Genomic DNA, 22,591 nt, shown 5'->3' with positions numbered 1-22,591 from the left:
TCTTCAAAATCAGCAAAACTGCAAAAGTAGAAGATCGAGGTGTAAATGTAAATCACCAGTATGTCTTCAGTAAACATGAACAATGAAGAATCATCAGCTACAAACAGAAATCGTTGACAGATCGTCTTTGATCATTCACGTTTTAATCACTGACTTAAATACTTGTACACACACGTACACACGGCATTAAATACATGTATTTCATATGGTATCATTATTATTCATCATAAAGGAGAATAATAGTAAAAATCGTTTCTGCAGAACACAGCGGCTGACATTTCTTCTGGAGCTCGGTTGGATTTGGTATCATTGTTTTTGATGAAGCTGCAGTTTTGGACCGATCAAAGATTGTTTTAATCCTGACAGTAATAATCAGCAGCTGAGAAAGTATTAATGAGAGTAATCAATGTATGAAGATTAATATAATTAATGTTGTGTTTTGGTAACAGAACTTTCATTATTTAGTTGTAATAGTAAAACACTGTTTATATGAGCGTAAACACACAGTGCTCAGATTGATGCAGTTCAGTTTGTGTCACGGTGCTTCATGTTGTGTGACTGATGGAGGTGGATACAAGATGATCTTTGGACGTGGAACCAGATTAAATATTGAAGCCAGTGAGTACACATTAATATCACAGATGTCCCATATAGAGGATATTCAAAGTATTCTTGTGTTTTACAGGAATATCAACAAAACCTGAGTAGTAACGTGAATAAAAGGAATTGTCAGAGTCATTGACGACTGAAAACAGCGTCTAATAGTGATGATGATTTCAGGGTCGTGAATCAATACTGAGTTAAAATACTGTGGTCAGGTGGAAAAGTTGTGCATCCAACATTTGAGGAACTAAGAAAACTTGTTGTTGATCGTAATTACCAAATCATCAATGTATTAATCAAGAGCATGAGCACAAAATGAGACTGTTCAGTATATCGATCACATAATCATAATATAATGACTTTATGTACAATATATCAGTTATGAATACATTTAATGAAATATATTGACCTTTTAAACTAGACAATATTTTTAACTTTTAACCTAACTATTATTCACATGAAACCTTCTTAACAACAGTTAAAACAGAGTTTGACATGAATACATACAAACCAGAGTAGAAGATGAAGAAGATAAAATTTGTAGTTATCAGGATTTATTGATGAGTGAAGCTGCTGTCAGTGATGGAAATGATTCACAGAATTTTCAGTCATATCTAATAGTATCGATGTACAAAGTGAATTTTTCAGTCATAGTCTTTTTAAATGAAGTCTGGTTCAGTTTGTCACTCTGAGTTTGTGTCATGGTGCTTCATGTTGTGTGAATCTTGGAAATAAGTTGATCTTTGGAAGTGGAACCAGACTGAACGTTGAGCCCAGTGAGTAGTTTATTATAACTATTATTCACATGAAGCATCTTTAAACACAGTTTACAGAGTTTGACATGAATATATACAAACCAGAGTAAAGATAAAATAGTTAAAACTTGTAGTTATCAGGATTTATTGATGAGTGAAGCTGCTGTCACTGATGGAAATGATTCTCTGGACTCTGCAGAGTCATTCAATCAGAACAGAGTAGAACATTATTCAGTATAAATCTGTTGTCAGGAGGTAAAAATGTCAGGAACAGAAACATCTTTAGAAAATATCATCAGATTGTCTTGATCTTAATAATCAAGTTATCAAAATCAGGTAGCGTCAATCATGTATTAATCACTGACTATTAATCATTCTTTTACATTAAATAATTTACAGGACATGCAAACATTTAAATTTTTTCTGAATTTAATCATTAAAATTGATGCTATATTTATAAGTAGTCACCCTGAAAGTAAACATCTTTAACTGGATAGAATTCTCAATAACAAAAGTCATGTTTTTTTAAATGAAGTTTGGTTCAGTTTGTTTGTTGTCTGAGTTTGTGTCATGGTGCTTCATGTTGTGTGAATACTGGAACTAAGATGATCTTTGGAAGTGGAACCAGACTGAACGTTGAGCCCAGTGAGTAGTTTATTATAAATATTACTCATATGAAGCATCTTTAAACACACTTTACAAAGTTTGACATGAATATATACAAACCAGAGTAGAAGATAAAAAAGATAAATCTTGTAGTTATCAGGATTTATTGATGAGTAAAGCTGCTGTCAGTGATGGAAATGATTCACTGGACTCTGCAGAGTCATTCAATCAGAACAGAGTAGAACATTATTCAGTATAAGTCTGTTGTCTGGAATAGGAACAACTTTAGAAAACATCAAAAATGAAGAATCATTCAACTAAAATGAAGACAAACTCAATTAAAAACTGTTAACCAGAATAATCAGTGTGAATAGTAAATACTTCAAAACCTGTTAAATTAATGTGATGATAAAATGCATGATTATTTAGATACTTGTGTGTCAGTGTTTTTCTTAAGTTTTCTTAAATGAAGTCTGGTTCAGTTTGTCACTCTGAGTTTGAGTCATGGTGCTTCATGTTGTGTGACTAATGGAATTCAAAAGATCATCTTTGGAAGTGGAACCAGACTGAACGTTGAGCCCAGTGAGTAGTTTATTATAACTGTTATTCATAAGAAGTCAGTTTATTATAATTTAAATGAAACATATTTAAACTCTTCAGTGTAGAGCAGCAGATAAAGGAGGAGAAAGCTGGTCGTTATCTGGACTGATTGATGAGTGAAGCTGCTGACGAGACGGAAATTATTAATTTGACTTTTCAAAATCATCAAAAACAGCAACAGTAGAAGATCGAGGTGTAAATATAAATCACCAACATGTCTTCAGTAAACATGAACAATGAAGAATCATCAGCTACAAACAGAAATTGTTGACAGATCGTCTTAAACATTCACGTATTAATCACTGACTTAAATACTTGTACACACACGTACACACGGCATTAAATACATGTATCAATTCATATTATATCATAATTATTAATCATAAATAATGTTTATTTGACTGGACAGAAGTCTCAACAGTAAAAATCATGTTTTTTAAAGTGAAGTTTGGTTCCATTGTCACTCCTGAGTTTGTGTTATGGCGCTTCATGTTGTGTGAATACTGGATACAATCAAAACAAGATCTTCTTTGGAAGTGGAACCAGATTAACCATTGAAGCCAGTAAGTACTGATACATGTGTTAAAGACTGAAGTTGTTGTACAGGAAAACAAACAAATACAGAACATTAGATGTAAAAGATAAAAAGCTGCTAACAGTGACTGAAATCATTGTTTGACCCTTCAGACTCACAAAATCAACAAAGTGGAAAATATTTCAGTATAATTTTTTCAGCCGTCATTTGGAATCCTTTTATATCCAGAATAGAAACTCAGATAACAGTCTAAAAATATAAGAAATTATGAATATTCAAGCTTTTAAGAGCAAAGATTGAGATTGTTTATATAATTAATTGATTGATTATACACTAAAACAGTTTGTTCGCTATCTCTGATGTACAGTCAATATGACTGTTCACATTTGATTTAACATTAACACATATCACCAATACATGCATTTATTGAAAATATTGACCTTTTTTTAACTGGACAGAAGTCTTCAGGCTATTCTCAATGAAGTCTGGTTCAGTTTGTGTCATGGTGCTTCATGTTGTGTGAATGCTGGAGTTGCAACTAAGATGATCTTTGGAAGTGGAACCAGATTAAACATTGAGCCCAGTGAGTAGTTTATTATAACAATCATCTAAATGAAGCATATTTTCACGGTTTACAGATTTTGACATGAATATAAACAAACCAGAGTAATATATTAAGAAGATAAAGACTTTTAGTTACCAGGATTTATTGATGAGTGAAGCTGCTGTCAGTGATGGAAATGATTCTCTGGACTCTGCAGTGTCAATAAATCAGAACAGAGAAGAACATTATTCAGTATAAGTCTGTTGTCTGGAACAGGAACAACTTTAGAAAAGACCAAAAATGAAGAATCAGTCAACTGAAACAAAGACAAACTCAATTAAAAGTTTATCAGAATCAGAATAATCAGTGTGGTGAATAGTAAATAGTTCAAAACCGCTTAAATTAATGTGATAATAAAATGCATGATTATTTAAAAAGTTAAATCATATTAGATTTTTTTCAGTTGGAGTTTTTTTAAATGAAGTCTGGTTCAGTTTGTCACTCTGAGTTTGTGTCATGGTGCTTCATGTTGTGTGAATACTGGAGGTGCAACTAAGGTGATCTTTGGAAGTGGAACCAGATTAAGCGTTGAGCTCAGTGAGTACTGATATTGATCATTAACAGTATTGATATGCAGCACTTAGAAATCTTTGCAGGGTCGGACATAAATATTCACAAGACCAGGTTAATCAATACAAAAATTTGCCTGTGTGATGCCTAAAAATTAAAAATGTAATATAAGGTGAGGCCTAACTGGATGTATCAATCGAGATCTCACATGTAAAATTGATATTCTGCTAAATATACTGTGTGAAAACAGCAGGTACACATTTCATATATGAACATGAGACTATGAATATTATTCATGAAACATCTTTGAAAGCAAACTTGTTGTAAAATGCAAAAACTGTTTGATAAGAATGATCAAATCAGTTGATTAATTTCATCAGATCATCTGTGTGTTCATCAAACATTAACACTAAAACACGTTGGTCAGAATCTCTGCTGTACAGTAAATGGCATTATTAACATTCACACGCAAACCAAATTAAGAAATGATATTTTTCTGAATGAGGTTTGGTTCAGTTCATCACAGCTGAGTTTGTGACATGGTGCCTCACAGTGTGTGACTGGAGGGTCAAGTCAATTTAAGATCATCTTTGGAAGTGGAACCAGACTGAACATTGAACCCAGTGAGTGCTGATGTAGATTTAATATATTGGGTTTACCGTTGTTAGTTAATCAAACATTTAAACTCTTCTTCTTTTCCACTATCGATTCTACTTCAGACGCTACTTCAGCAACTACAACTACTTTCAGAATGAAGTTTGGTTATGATTGTTTTCATTATTAATTGTGTAGTTATTATACCAATTGAAATTATATTTATAAATCATATTAATCAATGAATTTAATGAAAATGGTATTCTTAAAACTGAACAGAAGCCTTGTGTTTTTCTAAATGTCTAAAGCTTGGTTCAGTTGTTCAGTCACAGTTTGTGTTATGGTGCTTCATGTTGTGTGAATACTGGAGGTGGAAATAAGATCTTCTTTGGAAGTGGAACCAGACTGAACGTTGAACCCAGTGAGTTCTAAGACAGATCATAATCAATATGTATATATACATATAAAGCATCTTAATGAGTAAGAACTGTAGTGTTTAACTTGAACGAACTGATCATGATAATCACGTCATCAATGTATTGATCAATATAAATACCTCAATAATTCTACTGTAAAGTTAGTGTTAAAAATACATTTTATTTTCATGGTGTAAATGTAACAGAGTTTAAGTGAAGTTTGGTTCAGCTGGTCACTGCTGAGTTTGTGTTCTGGTGCTTCATGTTGTGTGAATGCTGGATACAAGATGTTCTTTGGAAGTGGAACCAGACTGAACGTTGAGCCCAGTGAGTTCTGATAGAGATCATAATCAATATTTATATAAAGCATCTTTATGAGTACTGATAGAGATGATAATCAATATTTGTATGAAGTATCTTCAGAAACAAACGTTACCTGTGTATTGCATCAAAGACTGGATCGTTGAGCACTTTAGTCGACTCTTCAGGCTCATAAAATCATCAGAAAGTAAAAAATAATAATTCTTAGAAGACGATTGGAGAACATCAAAATACATCAACATCCAGATCAAACAAAGACGTAAAGTTTTATGAGCTGAAATTGTTGAAATATTGTCTTCATTTTAGAAATCTAGTCATCAGTGTTTTAATCATGAACAGTTTGTAAAATTGTTCTAATAACTGGAGATTATAAGTTATGGATAGTTTATTTAATTAATTAATAATCAGTGATTTTTTGGGAAGAAAATACTTTTTTAATTAGACAAGAGATTTTAATGTAAAAATATAATTTTCTTAATGAGCTTTGGTTCCGTTTGTCACTCAGTTTGTGTTCTGGTAATTCATGTTGTGTGACAACGGCTCAAAAGATGATCTTTGGAAGTGGAACCAGATTAAACATCGAACCCAGTAAGTCCTGAATCAAATTATAATTAATATCTATATGTGGTGTCCTTTGAAGCAAACATCATCTAATTTAACAGGAAAACATTAATGAAGATAGTCAAGTCATCGAGTAGTTTGTTCATAATTTATATCTTACTCTACATTTGATCAATTCAGTTTATTTTTTTATTTTAAACTAGATTAAAGAAATACCTTTTAATAATTAATGACGTTTTAGGAAAATTGTGACCTTTTTTGATATTAGACGAAAGTCCTAAATATTAAAATAATGTATTTCTGAATGAAGTTTGGTTCAGTTGGTCACTGTTGAGTTTGTGTTCTGGTGCTTCATGTTGTGTGACTGCTGGAGGTGTAAATAAACTCATCTTTGGAAGTGGAACCAGACTAAACATTGAATCCAGTGAGTACTGATGTAGATTTAATATATTGGGTTTACAGTTTTCGAGTTATTCAAACATTTAAACTCTTCTTCTTTTCCACTATCGATTCTACTTCAGACGCTACTTCAAAAAAGTCAAAGCTTTTCAACAAACCTTCAAATATTCCAGATCTTTCATACATTATTGGTTTTATTTTACTTTTAAAGCCATTAATGTAGTTTAGTGTCAACATCTCCACATCCATCACTCACCGCAGTTTCTTCAGCAGGCATTCTGTTCGTATTAAAGATAGTTTTAAAAACTAAATGTTAAAATATTATCTCAGTCTTTAATCACAGTGAACACATCATTGTTTATATTATAAAAACAACTACTTTCTAAATTAAGTTTGGTTGTGTTTGTTTTCAGTGTCGATTGTGGAGTTATGATACCAATTTAAATGATAAATGACATTAATAATCAATGTATTTAATGAAAATAGTGTTCTTAAAACTGAACAGAAGCCTCGTGTTTTTCTAAATGGCTAAAGTTTGGTTCAATTGTTCAGTCAGAGTTTGTGTCATGGTGCTTCATGTTGTGTGAATACTGGAGGTGTAAATAAGATCTTCTTTGGGAGTGGAACCAGACTGAATGTTGAACCCAGTGAGTACTGAGACAGATCATAATCAATATATACATATAAATCATCTTAATGTGTTAAAACTGTAGTGTTTAACTTGAAGAAACTGATCATGATAATCACGTCATCAATGTATTGATCAATATAAACACCTCAATAATTCTACTGCTCAGTTTATGTTGAAAATACATTTGATCTTTCTGGTGTAATATGTTATTTGGAAGTGGAACCAGACTGAACATTGAACCCAGTGAGTACTGATAAACATCACAATCAATATTTAAATGAGGCGTCTTTAAAAACAAATACTGTTGTGTTTAACATTGATCAAGATAATTACGTCGTCCACAGTTTGCCATAATTTATATCTTGCAGAAAATATAATAATTTCCTTCTTTTCAAGAAAATTGTCACATTTTCAGAACTTGAATAAGTTTGATTTCTTGGACAAAAGTCCTAAATCTAAAAATAATAGTTTTTCTGAATGAGCTTTGGTTTAGGTTGTCTCTCTGAGTTTGTGTTATGTCGCCTCATGTTGTGTGACTACAACGACTCAAAAGATGATCTTTGGCAGTGGAACCAGATTAAACATCGAACCCAGTAAGTCCTGAATCAGATTATAATTAATATCTATATGCACGGTCCTTTAAACCAAACATCATCTCATTTAACATGAAGACATCGATGAAGATAATCAAGTCATCGATGTTAATCAAGAGCTCGAGTAGTTTGTTCATAATTTATATCTTAAAGTATGTTTTATCAATTCAGTTTATTTTTATTTTAAACTAAATTGAATAAATACCTTTTAATGATTAATGACTTTTTAGGAAAATTTAGCTTTTTTAAAAAAAAAATTAGATGAAAGTCCTGAATATTAAAATAATGTTTTTCTGAATGGAGTTTGGTTCAGTTAGTCACTCTGAGTTTGTGTTCTGGTGCTTCATGTTGTGTGACTGCAACGACTCAAAGCAAGCTCACCTTTGGAAGTGGAACCAGATTAACCACTGAATCCAGTGAGTACCGATAAAGATCATAAACATTGTTTATATGGAGCTTCGTTTAATCCAAATGAATAATATTAAATAAAAGAAGAATTGACTAGAAGATAAAAAAGATAAAAGTGAGTACTGACAGAGACCATAAACATTGTTTAGATTAAGCATTTTTAAAGTCAAACTTTACTGGAATTATTTAAACTAAACTAAGTTAATGACTGTGATTGACATAATTCAAGATATCAAATATCAAAATATCTCAATATGTCAAGCAAGAGGTTTAATCTGGATGATGCTGCAGTTTTGTTGTTATCCAACATTTAAAGATGGTTTAATGAGACTAATCGTAATAAATACGCTAACCAAGTAGGTTCAACAGAGAAGTGTTGTTAAACTGTATCTTTACTGTGCAGTGAATATTAGAAGGTAAACGTTCAGTTATTCATTCAGTTCAGTTTGTGTTCTGGTGCTTCATGTTGTGTGAATACTGGAGGCTTTAATAAGTTCATCTTTGGAAGTGGAACCAGACTGAACATTGAACCCAGTGAGTGCTGATAAACATCATAATTAATATTTATATGAGGCGTCTTAAAAAACAAATACTGTTGTGTTTAACATTGATCAAGATAATAACGTCGGACACAGTTTGCCCATAATTTATATCTTGCAGAAAATATAATCATTTCCTTCTTTTCAAGGAAATTGTCACACTTTTAGAACTTGAATAAGTTTGATTTCTTTGACAAAAGTCCTAAATCTAAAATTTATGTTTTTCTGAATGAGCTTTGGTTCAGTTAGTTTTTGTTATGGCGCTTCATGTTGTGTGAATACTGGATCCAATGCAAACAAGATCTTCTTTGGAAGTGGAACCAGATTAACCATTGAACCCAGTGAGTACTGATAAATATCATTATTAATTCTCATATGACGCGTCTTTAAAAACAAATACTGTTGTGTTTAACATGGATCAAGATACTAACGTCGTCCACAGTTTGCCCATAATTTATATCTTGCAGTAAATATAATAATTTCCTTCTTTTCATGAAAATAGTCACATTTTTAGAACTTCAACAAGTTTGGCTCCTTGGACAAAAGTCCTAAATCTAAAAAGAATGCTTTTCTGAATGGAGTTTGGTTCAGTTAGTCACTCTGAGTTTGTGTTCTGGTGCTTAATGTTGTGTGACTGCAACATCGCAATACAAGATCTTCTTTGGAAGTGGAACCAGATTAACCATTGACCCCAGTAAGTACTGATAGTGAACATAAACATTGCTTATATGAAGCATCTTCAAAGTGAAATTTTACTGATATTATTTAAACTAAACTAAGCTAATGACTGTGATTGAAATGATAATCGAGAATATCAAATATCAAAATATCTCAATATGTCAACCAAGAAGTTTAATCTGGATGATGCTGCAGTTTTGTTGTTATCTAACATTCAAAGATGGTTTAATGAGACTAATCGTAATAAATACGATAACCAAGTAGGTTTAACAGAGAAGTGTTGTAAAACTGTATCTTTACTGTACAGTGAATATTAGAAGGTACACGTTCAGTTCAGTTGTTCAGTCAGTTCAGTTTGTGTTCTGATGCTTCGTGTTGTGTGAATACTGGAAGCTTTAATAAGCTCATCTTTGGAAGTGGAACCAGACTGAACATTGAACCCAGTGAGTACTGATAAACATCATTATTAATATTCATATAAGGCGTTATTAAAAACAAATACTGTTGTGTTTAACATTGATCAAGATACTAATGTCGGCCACAGTTTGCCAATAATTTATATCTTGCAGAAAATATAATAATATCCTTCTTTTCAAGGAAATTGTCACATTTTTAGGACTTGAATACATTTTGATTTCTTGGACAAAAGTCCTAAATCTAAAAATGATGTTTTTCTGAATGGAGTTTGGTTCAGTTAGTTTTTGTTATGGTGCTTCTTGTTGTGTGAATACTGGAGCCAATGTAAACAAGATTTTCTTTGGAAGTGGAACCAGATTAACCATTGAACCCAGTGAGTACTGATAAACATCATTATTAATATTCATATGAGGCGTCTTTAAAAGCAAATACTGTTGTGTTTAACATTGATCAAGATACTAACGTCGTCCACAGTTCGCCCATAATTTCTGTCTTGCAGTAAATATAATAATTTGCTTCTTTTCATGAAAATTGTCACATTTTTAGAACTTCAAGTTTGATTTCGTGGACAAAAGTCCTAAATCTAAAAATAATGTTTTTCTGAACGAGCTTTGGTTCAGTTAGTTTTTGTTATGGTGCTTCATGTTGTGTGAATACTGGAGCCAATATGAACAAGATCTTATTTGGAAGTGGAACCAGATTAACCATTGAACCCAGTGAGTACTGATAAATATCATTATTAATATTCATATGAGGCGTCTTTAAAAACAAATACTGTTGTGTTTAACATTGATCAAGATACTAACATCGTCCACAGTTTGCCAATAATTTCTATCTTGCAGTAAATATAATCATTTCCTTACTTTCATGAAAATTGTCACATTTTTAGAACTTCAACAAGTTTGATTTCGTGGACAAAAGTCCTAAGTCTAAAAAGAATGTTTTTCTGAATGGAGTTTGGTTCAGTTGGTCACTCTGAGTTTGTGTTCTGGTGCTTCATGTTGTGTGACTACTGGAGGCTTTAATAAGATGATCTTTGGAAGTGGAACCAGACTGAACATTGAACCCAGTGAGTGCTGATAAACATCATAATAAATACTCATATGAGGCGTCTTTAAAAACAAATACTGTTGTGTTTAACATTGATCAAGATAATAACGTCGGACACATTTTGCCCATAATTTATATCTTGCAGAAAATATAATATTTTCCTTCTTTTCAAGGAAATTGTCACATTTTTAGAACTTGAATAAGTTTGATTTCTTGGACAAAAGTCCTAAATCTCAAAATAATGTTTTTCTGAATTTGCTTTGGTTGAATTAGTTTTTGTTATGGCGCTTCATGTTGTGTGAATACTGGATCCAATATAAACAAGATGTTCTTTGGAAGTGGAACCAGATTAACCATTGAACCCAGTGAGTACTGATAAATGTATTATAGACTGAACATGTTGTACAGGAAAACAAACAAATACAGAATAACAGATATAAAAGATAAAAAGCTGCTAACAGAGACTGAAACCATTGTTTGACCCTTCAGTGTCATAAAATCAACGAAGTGGAAAATATTTCAGTATAATTCTGTCAGCCGACACGTTGAATCCTTTTATATCAGTTTGTTCGATATCTCTGATGCACAGTAAATATGACCGTTTACATTTGATTTAACATTAACACATATGACAAATAAATGTGTTTTATGAAAATATTGACATTTTTAACTGTACAGAAGTCTTCAGGCTATTCTCAGTGAAGTCTGGTTCAGTTTGTGTCATGGTGCTTCATGTTGTGTGAATGCTGGAGGTGCATCTAAGATGATCTTTGGAAGTGGAACCAGATTAAAGATTGAGCCCAGTGAGTACTGATATTGATCATAAACAATTTTTATATGCAGCACTTAAAACACTTTGCAGGGTCGGACATAAATATTCAAGAGACCAGGTTAATAAAAACAAATATGTACCTGTGTTATGCATAAAAATTAAATAGGAGGTACAAATTTCATATTTGAACATGAGATCTTTGAAAGCAAACTTGTTGTTATTAAACTCAAAATTAGATCAGAAAATAAATAAGACAAACAGCTGTGTTTGTCTTGATTCATTGATGAGTGAACCGTTTGATCAGAATAATCAAATCAGTTGATAAAGTTCATCAGATCATTAGTGTGTTCATCAAACATGTAACACTAAAACACGTTGGTCAGAATCTCCACAGTAAGCGTCAAAATTAACCTTCAAATGCAAACTAAAAGTAAAAAATGCTGTTTTTCTGAATGAGGTCTGGTTCAGTTCATCACAGCTGGGTTTGTGACATGGTGCCTCACAGTGTGTGACTGGAGGGTCAAGTCAGTATAAGATCATCTTTGGAAGTGGAACCAGACTGAACATTGAACCCAGTGAGTACTGATAAACATCATAATCAATATTCATATGAGGCGTCTTTAAAAGCAAATACTGTTGTGTTTAACATTGATCAAGATACTAACGTTGGCCACAGTTTGACCATAATTTATATCTTGCAGAAAATATAATAATTTCCTTCCTTTCAAGAAAATGTTTAGAACTTCAACAAGTTTGATTTCTTGGACAAAAATCCTAAAGTGAGAAATAATGTATTTCTGAATGGAGTTCGGTTCAGTTAGCCACTCTGAGTTTGTGTTCTGGTGCTTCATGTTGTGTGACTGGAACCAGTCAAAAGCTCATCTTTGGAAGTGGAACCAGATTAAACATTGAACCCAGTGAGTACCGATATCGATCATAATTAATATTCATATGAGGCGTCTTTAAAAGCAAATACTGTTTTGTTTAACATGGGCCAAGATAATAACATTGTCAACATTTTGCCCATACTTTCATTACCATAACTATATCTTGAAGTAGATATAATAATTGTCTTTTTTAAAGTAAAGTTTGATTTCTTTGTCAAAAGTCCTAAATCTAAAAATGATGTTTTTCTGAATGAGGTTTGGTTGAGTTAGTCACTCTGAGTTTGTATTCTGGTGCTTCATGTTGTGTGACTGGAGCTAATCAAAACAAGTTCGTCTTTGGAAGTGGAACCAGATTAAACATTGAATCCAGTGAGTACCGATAAAGATCATAAACATTGTTTATATGGAGCTTCATTTAATCCAAATGAATAATATTCAATAAAAGAAGAATTGACTAGAAGATAAAAAAGATAAAAGGTTGGAAAAGTTAAATGCTAATCTCACAAAATCATTGGAAAGTAGAAAATACTACAGTGTGACAATCTTCTTCTTCTTCTTCTTCTTATTGTTATTATTATCATCTGCATGATGCTGCAGTTTTGGTTCTTGTCCAAACATTTAAATTTTCACTAAATCGGAAAAAGTCTCAAATGTAAAAATAATGTTTTTCTGACTGAAGTTTAGTTGAGTTGTCACTCTGAGTTTGTGTTATGGCACTTCATGTTGTGTGACGACAACGAATCCAAATAAAGTCACATTTGGAGGTGGAACCAGATTAACCATTGAACACAGTGAGTACTGATAGAGAACATAAACTTGGTTTAAATGTTTTCTTTAATGGCAAACACTATCATGTTTAACATGACAACATCGATCGAGATAATCTAGTCTTTGATGTATTAATCAAGCGCATGAAGAGTTCATACTTTATGTCTTGCGGTAAATATCACCATTTACATTTTATTCATTTTGTAAATAATATACATATATGAATTTTTTTTTTTTAGTTTGGTTGAGTTAGCAGCTCTAAGTTTGTGTCATAGTGTTTCATGTTGTGTGACTACAATGAATCAGAACAAGATGATCTTTGGAAGTGGAACCAGATTAACCATCGAACCCAGTGAGTACTGATACAACATCATAATCAATATTTATATGGAGTATCGTTTAATCCAAACTGATATTATAAAAAAAGAATTGACTAGAAGATAAAAAGATGAAAGGTTGGAAAAGTTAACTGCTAATCTCACAAAATCAGCAGAAAGTAGAAAATACTTCAGTGTGACAATCGTTAAAAGCAAATAAACCTTGAAGAAGATGAAAACAAGAAAACAAACAAAGTTGTATTTAGCTGGACTTATTGATGTGTTAGCAGCTGCTGACAGTGATGGAAATGATTTTCATAAAATCTGCACAACGTAGAAAATACTTCAATAAGACGCCTGATGTAAAAAAAACACAAATTGTTTTATTGCGATGACGCTGCAGTTAAGTTGTTATCCAAATACTTAAAGATGGTTTAATGAACATAATGAGCACAGTCATAATAATCATATCAATGGCTACTGAAGGAAAAGGATCTCTAAAACAGTTAATTCAGTATTGTACAGTCAATATTATAAACTAAAGATCAGATGTTTCCGAATGAAGTCTGGTTCTGTTGTTCAGTCCGTTCAGTTTGTGTCATGGTGCGTCATGCTGTGTGAATGCTGGAGGTGGATATAAACTCATCTTTGGAAGTGGAACCAAACTAAACATTGAACCCAGTAAGTACTGATATTAATGTTAAATTTAATTGATATCAGGCTCATAAAACCACGACAATAGAAGGTCAAAAAGAACACTGGTTGTGAAATAGAGAGTAGTTTTTGTTTTAACTGGATGATGAGTTGTCTAAATCATTACGGATTATTTTTGAACACTAACCAGTTGGAAGACCTTTTCATCCTAAACATTAAAATCATAGATCAATAAACGTAGATATTTAATAGAATAAATAGCCAATCAAGTTTACAATAACGTGTCAGTCGTCAGGTGAAGTTTGGTTTGGCCGTTGTAGCTGAGTTTGTGTGCTGGTGCTGCATGTTGTGTGAATACTGGAAATCAGTTTAAGATCGTCTTTGGAACTGGAACCAGATTAAACATTGAATCCAGTGAGTATCAACATGCAGCATATTATAAATATTGAAAGTGACACGTTTGATAGTGATGAATAAAAAACTAACTAGCAGAAAAATTTGATGATTTTAGAACAAAATAAAAACTGAATTTTTAGTTTATAAAACAATTTACACCTTTGTAGATTATTGGTTGGATTTTATAATTTTGTCTGCAGTTTCAATGCAGTGTCTGTCGTTTAAATGAAAGCTGCACTCGTTCAGTCTCAGTCGGTTGTCTTTGAGAGTTTTTACCAGGCTGACTAACACTGTGTGACTGTGGGGGAAAAGCTTCTGTTCGGCCGAGGAATCAGGCTGAACCTTCAGTCACGTAAGTTTGTGGAAAGTCTGAAAACAAGCTGAAACTTTGCTGAACGTACTTTGTATATTCAGGGTGGAATTCTGCAGATAAAAGAGCTGCAGGTCATGCTTTAATTACTTATCAAGTTTTATCTCGAGGCACAGACTTCAATTCCTTCCCATTAGTTCCACTCTTTCTTTGAGGTTTTTGAGATGCTGTTTTCAAAATGTCGAGTTATTTCCCCAGTATGAGCAGAAGAAACTCCTCTTCCAACAAGATGCGGCACAAACTAAATTTGACCCCAAATTATCAACTGAACCAAAAAGTGAAGCTAACATAGCATCAGCTCGTCGCATGTTTGCTGAGGTTTACGCACTGACGTCTCAAACTGTGTGAATGTGAACAAGATTTTCTTTGGAAGCGGCACCAAACTTCATGTTTATGCCAGTAAGTTAATTACTTTTAACTCCTTGGTGATAATTACCGATTGCAAAGTTGTTAAAAGCTCCAAATTAAAGTTGACAAGGTTTCAAATTATTGTTACTTAGATTTTCCATCAACATACAGACACAAGATACTGAAGCAACATATTACTTTAATGTTTGATTTTCACACAACAGACATAAATAGATAGCAATATATAAAATAATGTTTGGAAGTTTAACCTTAAAAAATCTGAATTGGCACCTTGTTAAAATTAAACCGTATTCCGGGATCTGACGGAGCTCTGAGGGTTATTATCCTGTCAGCTCGCACTGTGGGACAAACTCTCAGAGAGTGACGTTTGGAGCTGGAATCAAACTGACTGTGGAGACACGTGAGTCAACTCATTTAAATGATATAAAATCAATCAGATCTGCTCTATTCCAGAACTGGATGTCACTTTTTATAGATCAAATGTAACAGAGTTAAAAACGTGACATAAAAACGTGCTTATAGAGGGCTCATAAAACTGAAATAACACACTGAGTTCATTTCAAATACACAAAATTATTGAGACACTTCTATAAACACGTGCAGCCTCCCGTATCCGTAATGACGGTCCAATTTATCCATCACTGTTTCTTAAACGTCACTTATTGTAGTTTTTTATTGTAGTCAGTTATTGTACTCATAATAGATAGAATAGGTACTTCGTCTCTTTTTGTTTAAGCGCTTCATTTTCTGCAGCTGTGGCGGTAGATTAAACTAACTACCAATCAACAAAATGAACGAAACCAACTCTTTAACAGTAACTTTAACTTCAATATCTTATCCTGTGAACATAGATACAAAACTTACACTGATGACCACACACTGACTCATGTACATTTTCAAATGTAGGAGAAAAGTTAGTGCATCTTAATCACAGAGTTTAGACTGAAAACTGCAGCTATATTCACGATGAACAGATTTTTTAAATACGCAGGTAAGTCCAGGCTGATATCTGTTGATTTCCTTTTCTGAATAAGAGAAGTTTGTTGAGTTCACTGTGAGCCGTGTCACTGTTGAGGTGAAGCAGAGTTTATGTCAAAGTGTTTTGTGTTGTGTGAACACTGGAACTTACAAGCTCATCTTTGGGTCGGGGATCAAACTGAACGTTGAAGCCAGTAAGTCCAGTCAGTCTGGTTTTTATTTCAAAAATCTGTTTTGACATCAAACAGATCTCAATTGTCAAAGGTGAACAGCTGATTTAGAATTTAAACACATCGGCTGCTGTACAACTTACATTCAGTTTATTTACAGTCAATGTAATGTAATGTACAGAGGTCACACTGAAGAGAATAACCACAACCTCTGTAAACAACTTTAGTTTTTGGAAACTTTTCTATTTGGTTTTCATCGGTTATACATTTTCTTATGAAGACAAAATATTATTCTTGAATGTTTCACATACTGAGTTTTCCTTGATGGAAATATTCCAGATTTCTTTTGTTGATATATTACTCACTGTCTTTTTTATATAAAATATGTTGCCCCATATTCACATTGAAGAATTAAAGACCATCAAGCCAAATGCAAGCTTGGTGTAACTGTTTTAGCTTTCTTTAATCTTTAATCAGTGTATGTTCACAAGGGTGCAGGTCATGTAGTTATTGTTCAGATCACATCCACTGTGTGACACTTAGTGGAAACAACAAAATACTTTTTGGAGAAGGAACCAAATTAACTGTACAAAGCAGTGAGTATTAAGAATAACATTTCTTCCATTTCATTCTTCTATCTGCCAAATCTGCTGTTCCGTTAAGTTATTGAACATTTCTTGCTGCCTAAAAATGTAGAGATCAGTTGAAATCAGTGGCCTAATATTTCAGCAGAAGTTTTTATTGATAGTTATTTAGATAATTGAGTGGCACTAAATATATTTCCTTCATATATTAAACTAACTTTCAGAAATTAGGATTAGGGTATCTTCAAAAAAGGTCAGCGTTTGAACTGGTTGAGTATTTCTGTTGTTATGTAATGGGAATCTAAGTGGTTGAAATTGTCTCATGCCATCATTCAGCTCATCTAACAAATGTGAAAAATCATCATCATGACTAAGTAGCTTCAAACTCAGGTTGCTTGTTCCAGCATTGATTGGTTGTACATTACTATATCTTTCATTCTAGTGAAAACTTTGACATTTCTACAGATGCCAAATATGTTTTATTTGGGGGAAAATGTCCAAAAATAAGACAAAAGATATCTGCAACATTTTGATTTCAAGGAATGGCTTTTATTTTCTTTTTTAAACAGGAAAACCAAATATTTGAAACATTAAACAATAATAAATAAACAAATTGCAAATTTAATCCATAAACTAAAACTGATTGCAGAAGATGTGATCATTATCATTAGTGTAACATCTTTAGTTATTGTTGAGGACAGAAACACTGTGAGACTGGGACAGGAAACAGAAAAATATTGTTTGGTGAAGGAATACAGTTGACTGTTAACTCAAGTGAGTACAACTTAACTTTTAATGTATCTCTGCCGTATTTAGATGTCAAACAGTGTAAAGAGATGCAAGATTCTAAACCCTGTTAAACCCCCAAACATTCAGTCTCCATGATGATAAGTCATTCACTGTTGACGAATGACTTGACTTGCTTTTTGCTTTGGAAATTCCTCAGTTTAGTTTTGATGGAATTCTTAATGCATGACAGCCTGGTCCTTGAGAAAATAGTGTATCCACTAACATTTGGCAATACAGTTGTTCAATTTGTTTATGAACTTTGAAACGGAATTAAAGAAAAGTAAAATAAATTTAGTATGTTAAAACATGTTTAATTAACTCCTGCGTCTGACTGAGGAGCGAGTTGACGTAGTTATTGTTCAGATCAGAGTGACTGTGTGACTTCATCTGGAAACTGGAAAATCTTTTTTGGAAATGGAATCAAACTAACTGTCGAGAGCAGTGAGTATTCAAATATAAATATAGTATTTATAAAGAAAGAAAAAAGATACATCGACTTTTATTTCATGTATGTAATCCTGTTTGCTGGGGGTTAACATGAAGCTTGTAACCAAATCATTAAAAAAAACAACAAAAAACTCCAACGACCAACACACGAAGAAAACAGTTATTCAGAGGTTATTTTATATTTTTTTCAGAAAACGTCTATAATTTGCTGATGATGTGATTCTGTTTGATGGATTCAGACATTGATAAAAGGCTTTAGATTAGTATCTTTAAGGAAAGACTCAAACAGACTTTTGTTGTTAGTATCGCTGATTAATGATCAGATATGGAGAATGGCATGTTTTGATACTTTGGTATTTTAGACAAAGATTGAACGGCCATTTATTTAATAATCTATCTTGTCAAAGGGAAAAGCCTCTGTATAGCAACTTTATTCTACACCGTCTTCAAGTATTTACTGATGTTGATCTTTAAAAATAATCCAATATTTCAAAGTCATGGTTGGTCTTAATTACCAATTTATATCAAATTAAGCTGGACACGACACAGCAGCTGCTGACTGTTGATGTGTTTATGTCGCAGTGTTTGTCAGAGTGTGACTAACTCTTTGGATAAACTCATCTTTGGTTCAGGAACAAAACTGACTGTTGGCTCAAGTAAGTTGTTTGTTAATGTTTCTGTCTATATATAACAAACAAAACAATAAGGAAACAAAAACTCTAAATTATTGCAATGATACAGTTACTGTGAATTCTTTCGGTCATGATAATCATGTAGCAAGATATTGTGACGGCCCTAAATATGATACCAGGGCAAAACAAACAAACAAACAAAAAAGATTCAATGGCTAATTTTATTTTGGAACAAATACAAAATCTATATGGTTTTATTCAAAGTTGTGCCAGAACATTTTTAAATGTTTCATATTTTTTTTACTGCTCAACTTAAAGGTTCCTTGTACTATGAAACTTTAAAAAAGTGTTAATGTAGTACAAGTTTGTAACCATTTTTAGCTCTAATTTAACTGTGATAATTATTTATTGATTTTGTGCTGACTTGCTGCATTAGTTGTTGTTAATGAAGCAGATTTAAGCAGTTTCAGTCTTTGTGGTTTTTGTTGAGCTAAGATCCACTGTGTGACTTCTGGATCTGGATCCTTCAAACTGATGTTTGGAGAAGGAATCAAACTAACTATAGAAACCAGTGAGTATCATTAATTCATATCAATATGCATTTTATGTATTTATTCCAAAATATGAATTAGTTTTGACACAACTCAAAAGAAATGCAAATTTATGGCTGTTTATATGAAAAATCACACGTTTAAACATGACATTCTTACAAATGTGAAAAAAGCTGATGCGTTGCTTTATAACATATTTTGGCTCTGAGCCTTCATCATGCAAAATATGTTAACTGCCATTACATCTTGTTCATTAATCAACTCAATTAGTTATTAGTAACTGGTGTAATTAGTGTCGGATGAAGCAGCAGCAGTTCATGTAGTTATTGTTCAAATCAGACGACTGTGTGACTACTGGAGGAAACTGGAAGCTCATTTTTGGAGAAGGAATCAAACTGACTGTAGAAACCAGTGAGTATCAAGAATCTACATCACCGTTAGATAAAATAAACATGCTGTTAGCTGTTTATGCGTAGGTATGAGTCATTAGGTAGTTCTGACGAGTTGAATAAAATCAGCTATAGCTAAAAAAATATCATGACCGCTCAACTTCATAATATATGTTGATGATACAATAACTGTCCATGACATGTTGTGTAACTTTTATAGGTGATCAGATGATGATTATAGCGGTTGTGTACTTTGGCATCAATTGTCAGTTTCTGAGGACATCATGGTCGTGGGTTTAATATTCAGCTGTGACCTTTTTTAATCAAATGCTGACCAAATTTTTTTTTGAGAATAGTCTATTCATCCACACATATGAAACAGCCAAGTATGTCTAAAATCCACATATGATTGTTTGCAGATTGTTTAATTAAATCGTCCCTGTTTATGGCACATCAGTTATTGATCTGAGCAGAAACATTGTGTGACTGGTTCTGGGGCAGCATCCTGGAAAATATTATTTGGGAAGGAGTCAAACTAACTGTAGTGGCCAGTGAGTATTGTCATAATTTCATCACATATTCATTTATTAGTTGCATTTAAGGTAAAGATCACATTTTTTGACAGGATGCAAAATATTGATTAACTTCAGCACCACAACAAACACAAAATTCAGTGAACATACTTCTGTCACTTGTTGGTGTAAACATACATTTGACATTCTTAATTGGAGGAATTGAAAACAGTGGAAACTTGAATCTAAACAAGACAGGGCAGATACATACTTTATGTATATAAAATATTCTGTATTCAAAGTGTTTAATGTCATATGCACAGTAAGGAAACATGTTTCCCTGAACAATTGAATTCTTCCTTTGCTTTCATTGAATTCAGAGGGCAGATGTGATTAACAATTTAAAATAGATGAGTCATTTGTCAAGAAAGAGCAGACCGTAGAATTACATTTTGAACACATCACTGTTTAGGACTTTCTACTTACTTTTTTCATTTTTAAGTTTTATCCGTGTTCAAGATATTTAGACTCCCTGCAGTTCTCTGAGTTCACATAGATAAACCTGCTGGTCCCTCTGGGTTTCTGTTGCTGGATTTCTCAGAGTGTGACTGGCTCTGGAGTTGGTAAACTCACCTTTGGCTCTGGTGTTAAACTGACAGTCGACTCCAGTAAGTACGAATATCTCCTTTTTTAATTTGCAGTTTAAATCAGTCAAATGTCCACTGCAGGGTATAAAATACACATTTAAAACAAATGAGATAATTTACAGGAGGCAGTACAGAAAGCAGTTATTGGTGTCAGAAAAAGTCTTACTTCTACAGATTTTAAGATTTTAATACCAATAATTTAACATTTAATTAAAAAAAAACTAATAAAATGCACTGTGGTGAACTGTTAGTATAAAACGTTGTATATATTGTAATGTATGAAAGGCGTTAAACTGTGTTGTTGTAATCTCACCCCAAGGTATTCATGGTATTGACACAATGCAAAGTAAACCATCTATGGCTAATATTATCATAACAGCTAGATTTCATTACACTTCACTTCTATTTTCTTCATAAATCACAAAATCACACCTCACAAATGTCCTTTAAATGGCTTTATATCAATTTCGACATATTATCAATGATAGAATGGTTAAAATATGATGTGAGCACAGTTCTTTATATGTAAATGTTTTAGTTGTATGATTACATGTAAGACGTCATGTAAAGTTTTTAGGTTGTAAGAGTTATTCAGGATTCATATAAATAATACAAACAATAATACATTCAGTAACATCAGTCGTGCATGTCTGGGTTTATGTAGCTGTATTTCCCAGAGTGTGACAAACTCTGCTGCATCTAAACTCATCTTTGGATCCGGCATTAAGCTGACAGTTAGCTCCAGTAAGTACAAATAAATATAAATATATTATTGTTTATTTTATATTGATAACAACTGTATATCTGGAGCTCCATTGACATACCAATAAAATGAGCCAGTTTTATGTCACTGACCAAAAATTGATGAGCAATATGGTATAATGACACATAAACACTCTTTTGTGATCATCTGGAGTTTTAAAGTTTTAAAGAAACACTTTCTAAAAGCCATTTCTCAGTCTTTGCTATTAGACTGATTATATAGTAGAACATGCAGTTATTGTTCAGATCAGATCCACTGTGTGACTACTGCAGGAGACAGGAGGCTGATTTTTGGAAAAGGGACCAAATTGAAAGTAGAAAGCAGTGAGTATTAAAAAGAAATATTTTCAAGAGTTATTGACACATCTGTTATGATGTTCATATTTGCCATTGCTGAAAAATCTTTATTCATATTTAAATCCAACATAATCTCAAAATAATTCAGATTATTTCAAATCAGATCAATGCATTAATTTAACCTGAAAGAACCGTGTATCAGTACTGTTATCGTCAGTGAAATTGTGGCAGTTTGCAGATAATTTGATTAAATGTTAGTGTACTGTTTATAAGCTGCAGGGTTTTCTGTTGAGAAATCGAACACTGTGTGACTGGGACAGCAAACTGGAAAATACATTTTGGAAAGGGGATCAAACTGGTTGTGGAAAACAGTAAGTTTATTTATTATTGTTACCAATGATCTCCAGTTTATGGGTCCAAAATGTACACAAATTAAATATCAGCAGGACACACTGATTTTCACATTTTAACAAGTCATAC

General features: G+C 32.6%; 1 protein-coding gene across 1 annotated transcript in view; it reads left to right on the top strand.

The window, feature by feature from the left end:
- The first annotated feature begins 1,948 nt into the window (after positions 1-1,948).
- The window catches only part of LOC115571957 (M1-specific T cell receptor alpha chain-like), a 36,086-nt gene continuing 15,443 nt past the window's right edge, over positions 1,949-22,591 (top strand). The window contains exon 1 of the mRNA XM_030401647.1: positions 1,949-2,003. Within this exon, the coding sequence (XP_030257507.1) occupies positions 1,964-2,003 (40 nt within the window). The 5' untranslated portion in view covers positions 1,949-1,963. The remainder of the gene's footprint in view (positions 2,004-22,591) is intronic.

The sequence above is a fragment of the Sparus aurata genome, chromosome 21 (assembly GCF_900880675.1).
Source record: "Sparus aurata chromosome 21, fSpaAur1.1, whole genome shotgun sequence".
Taxonomy (NCBI): domain Eukaryota; kingdom Metazoa; phylum Chordata; class Actinopteri; order Spariformes; family Sparidae; genus Sparus; species Sparus aurata.
This window is presented reverse-complemented; position numbering and strand designations above follow the sequence as displayed.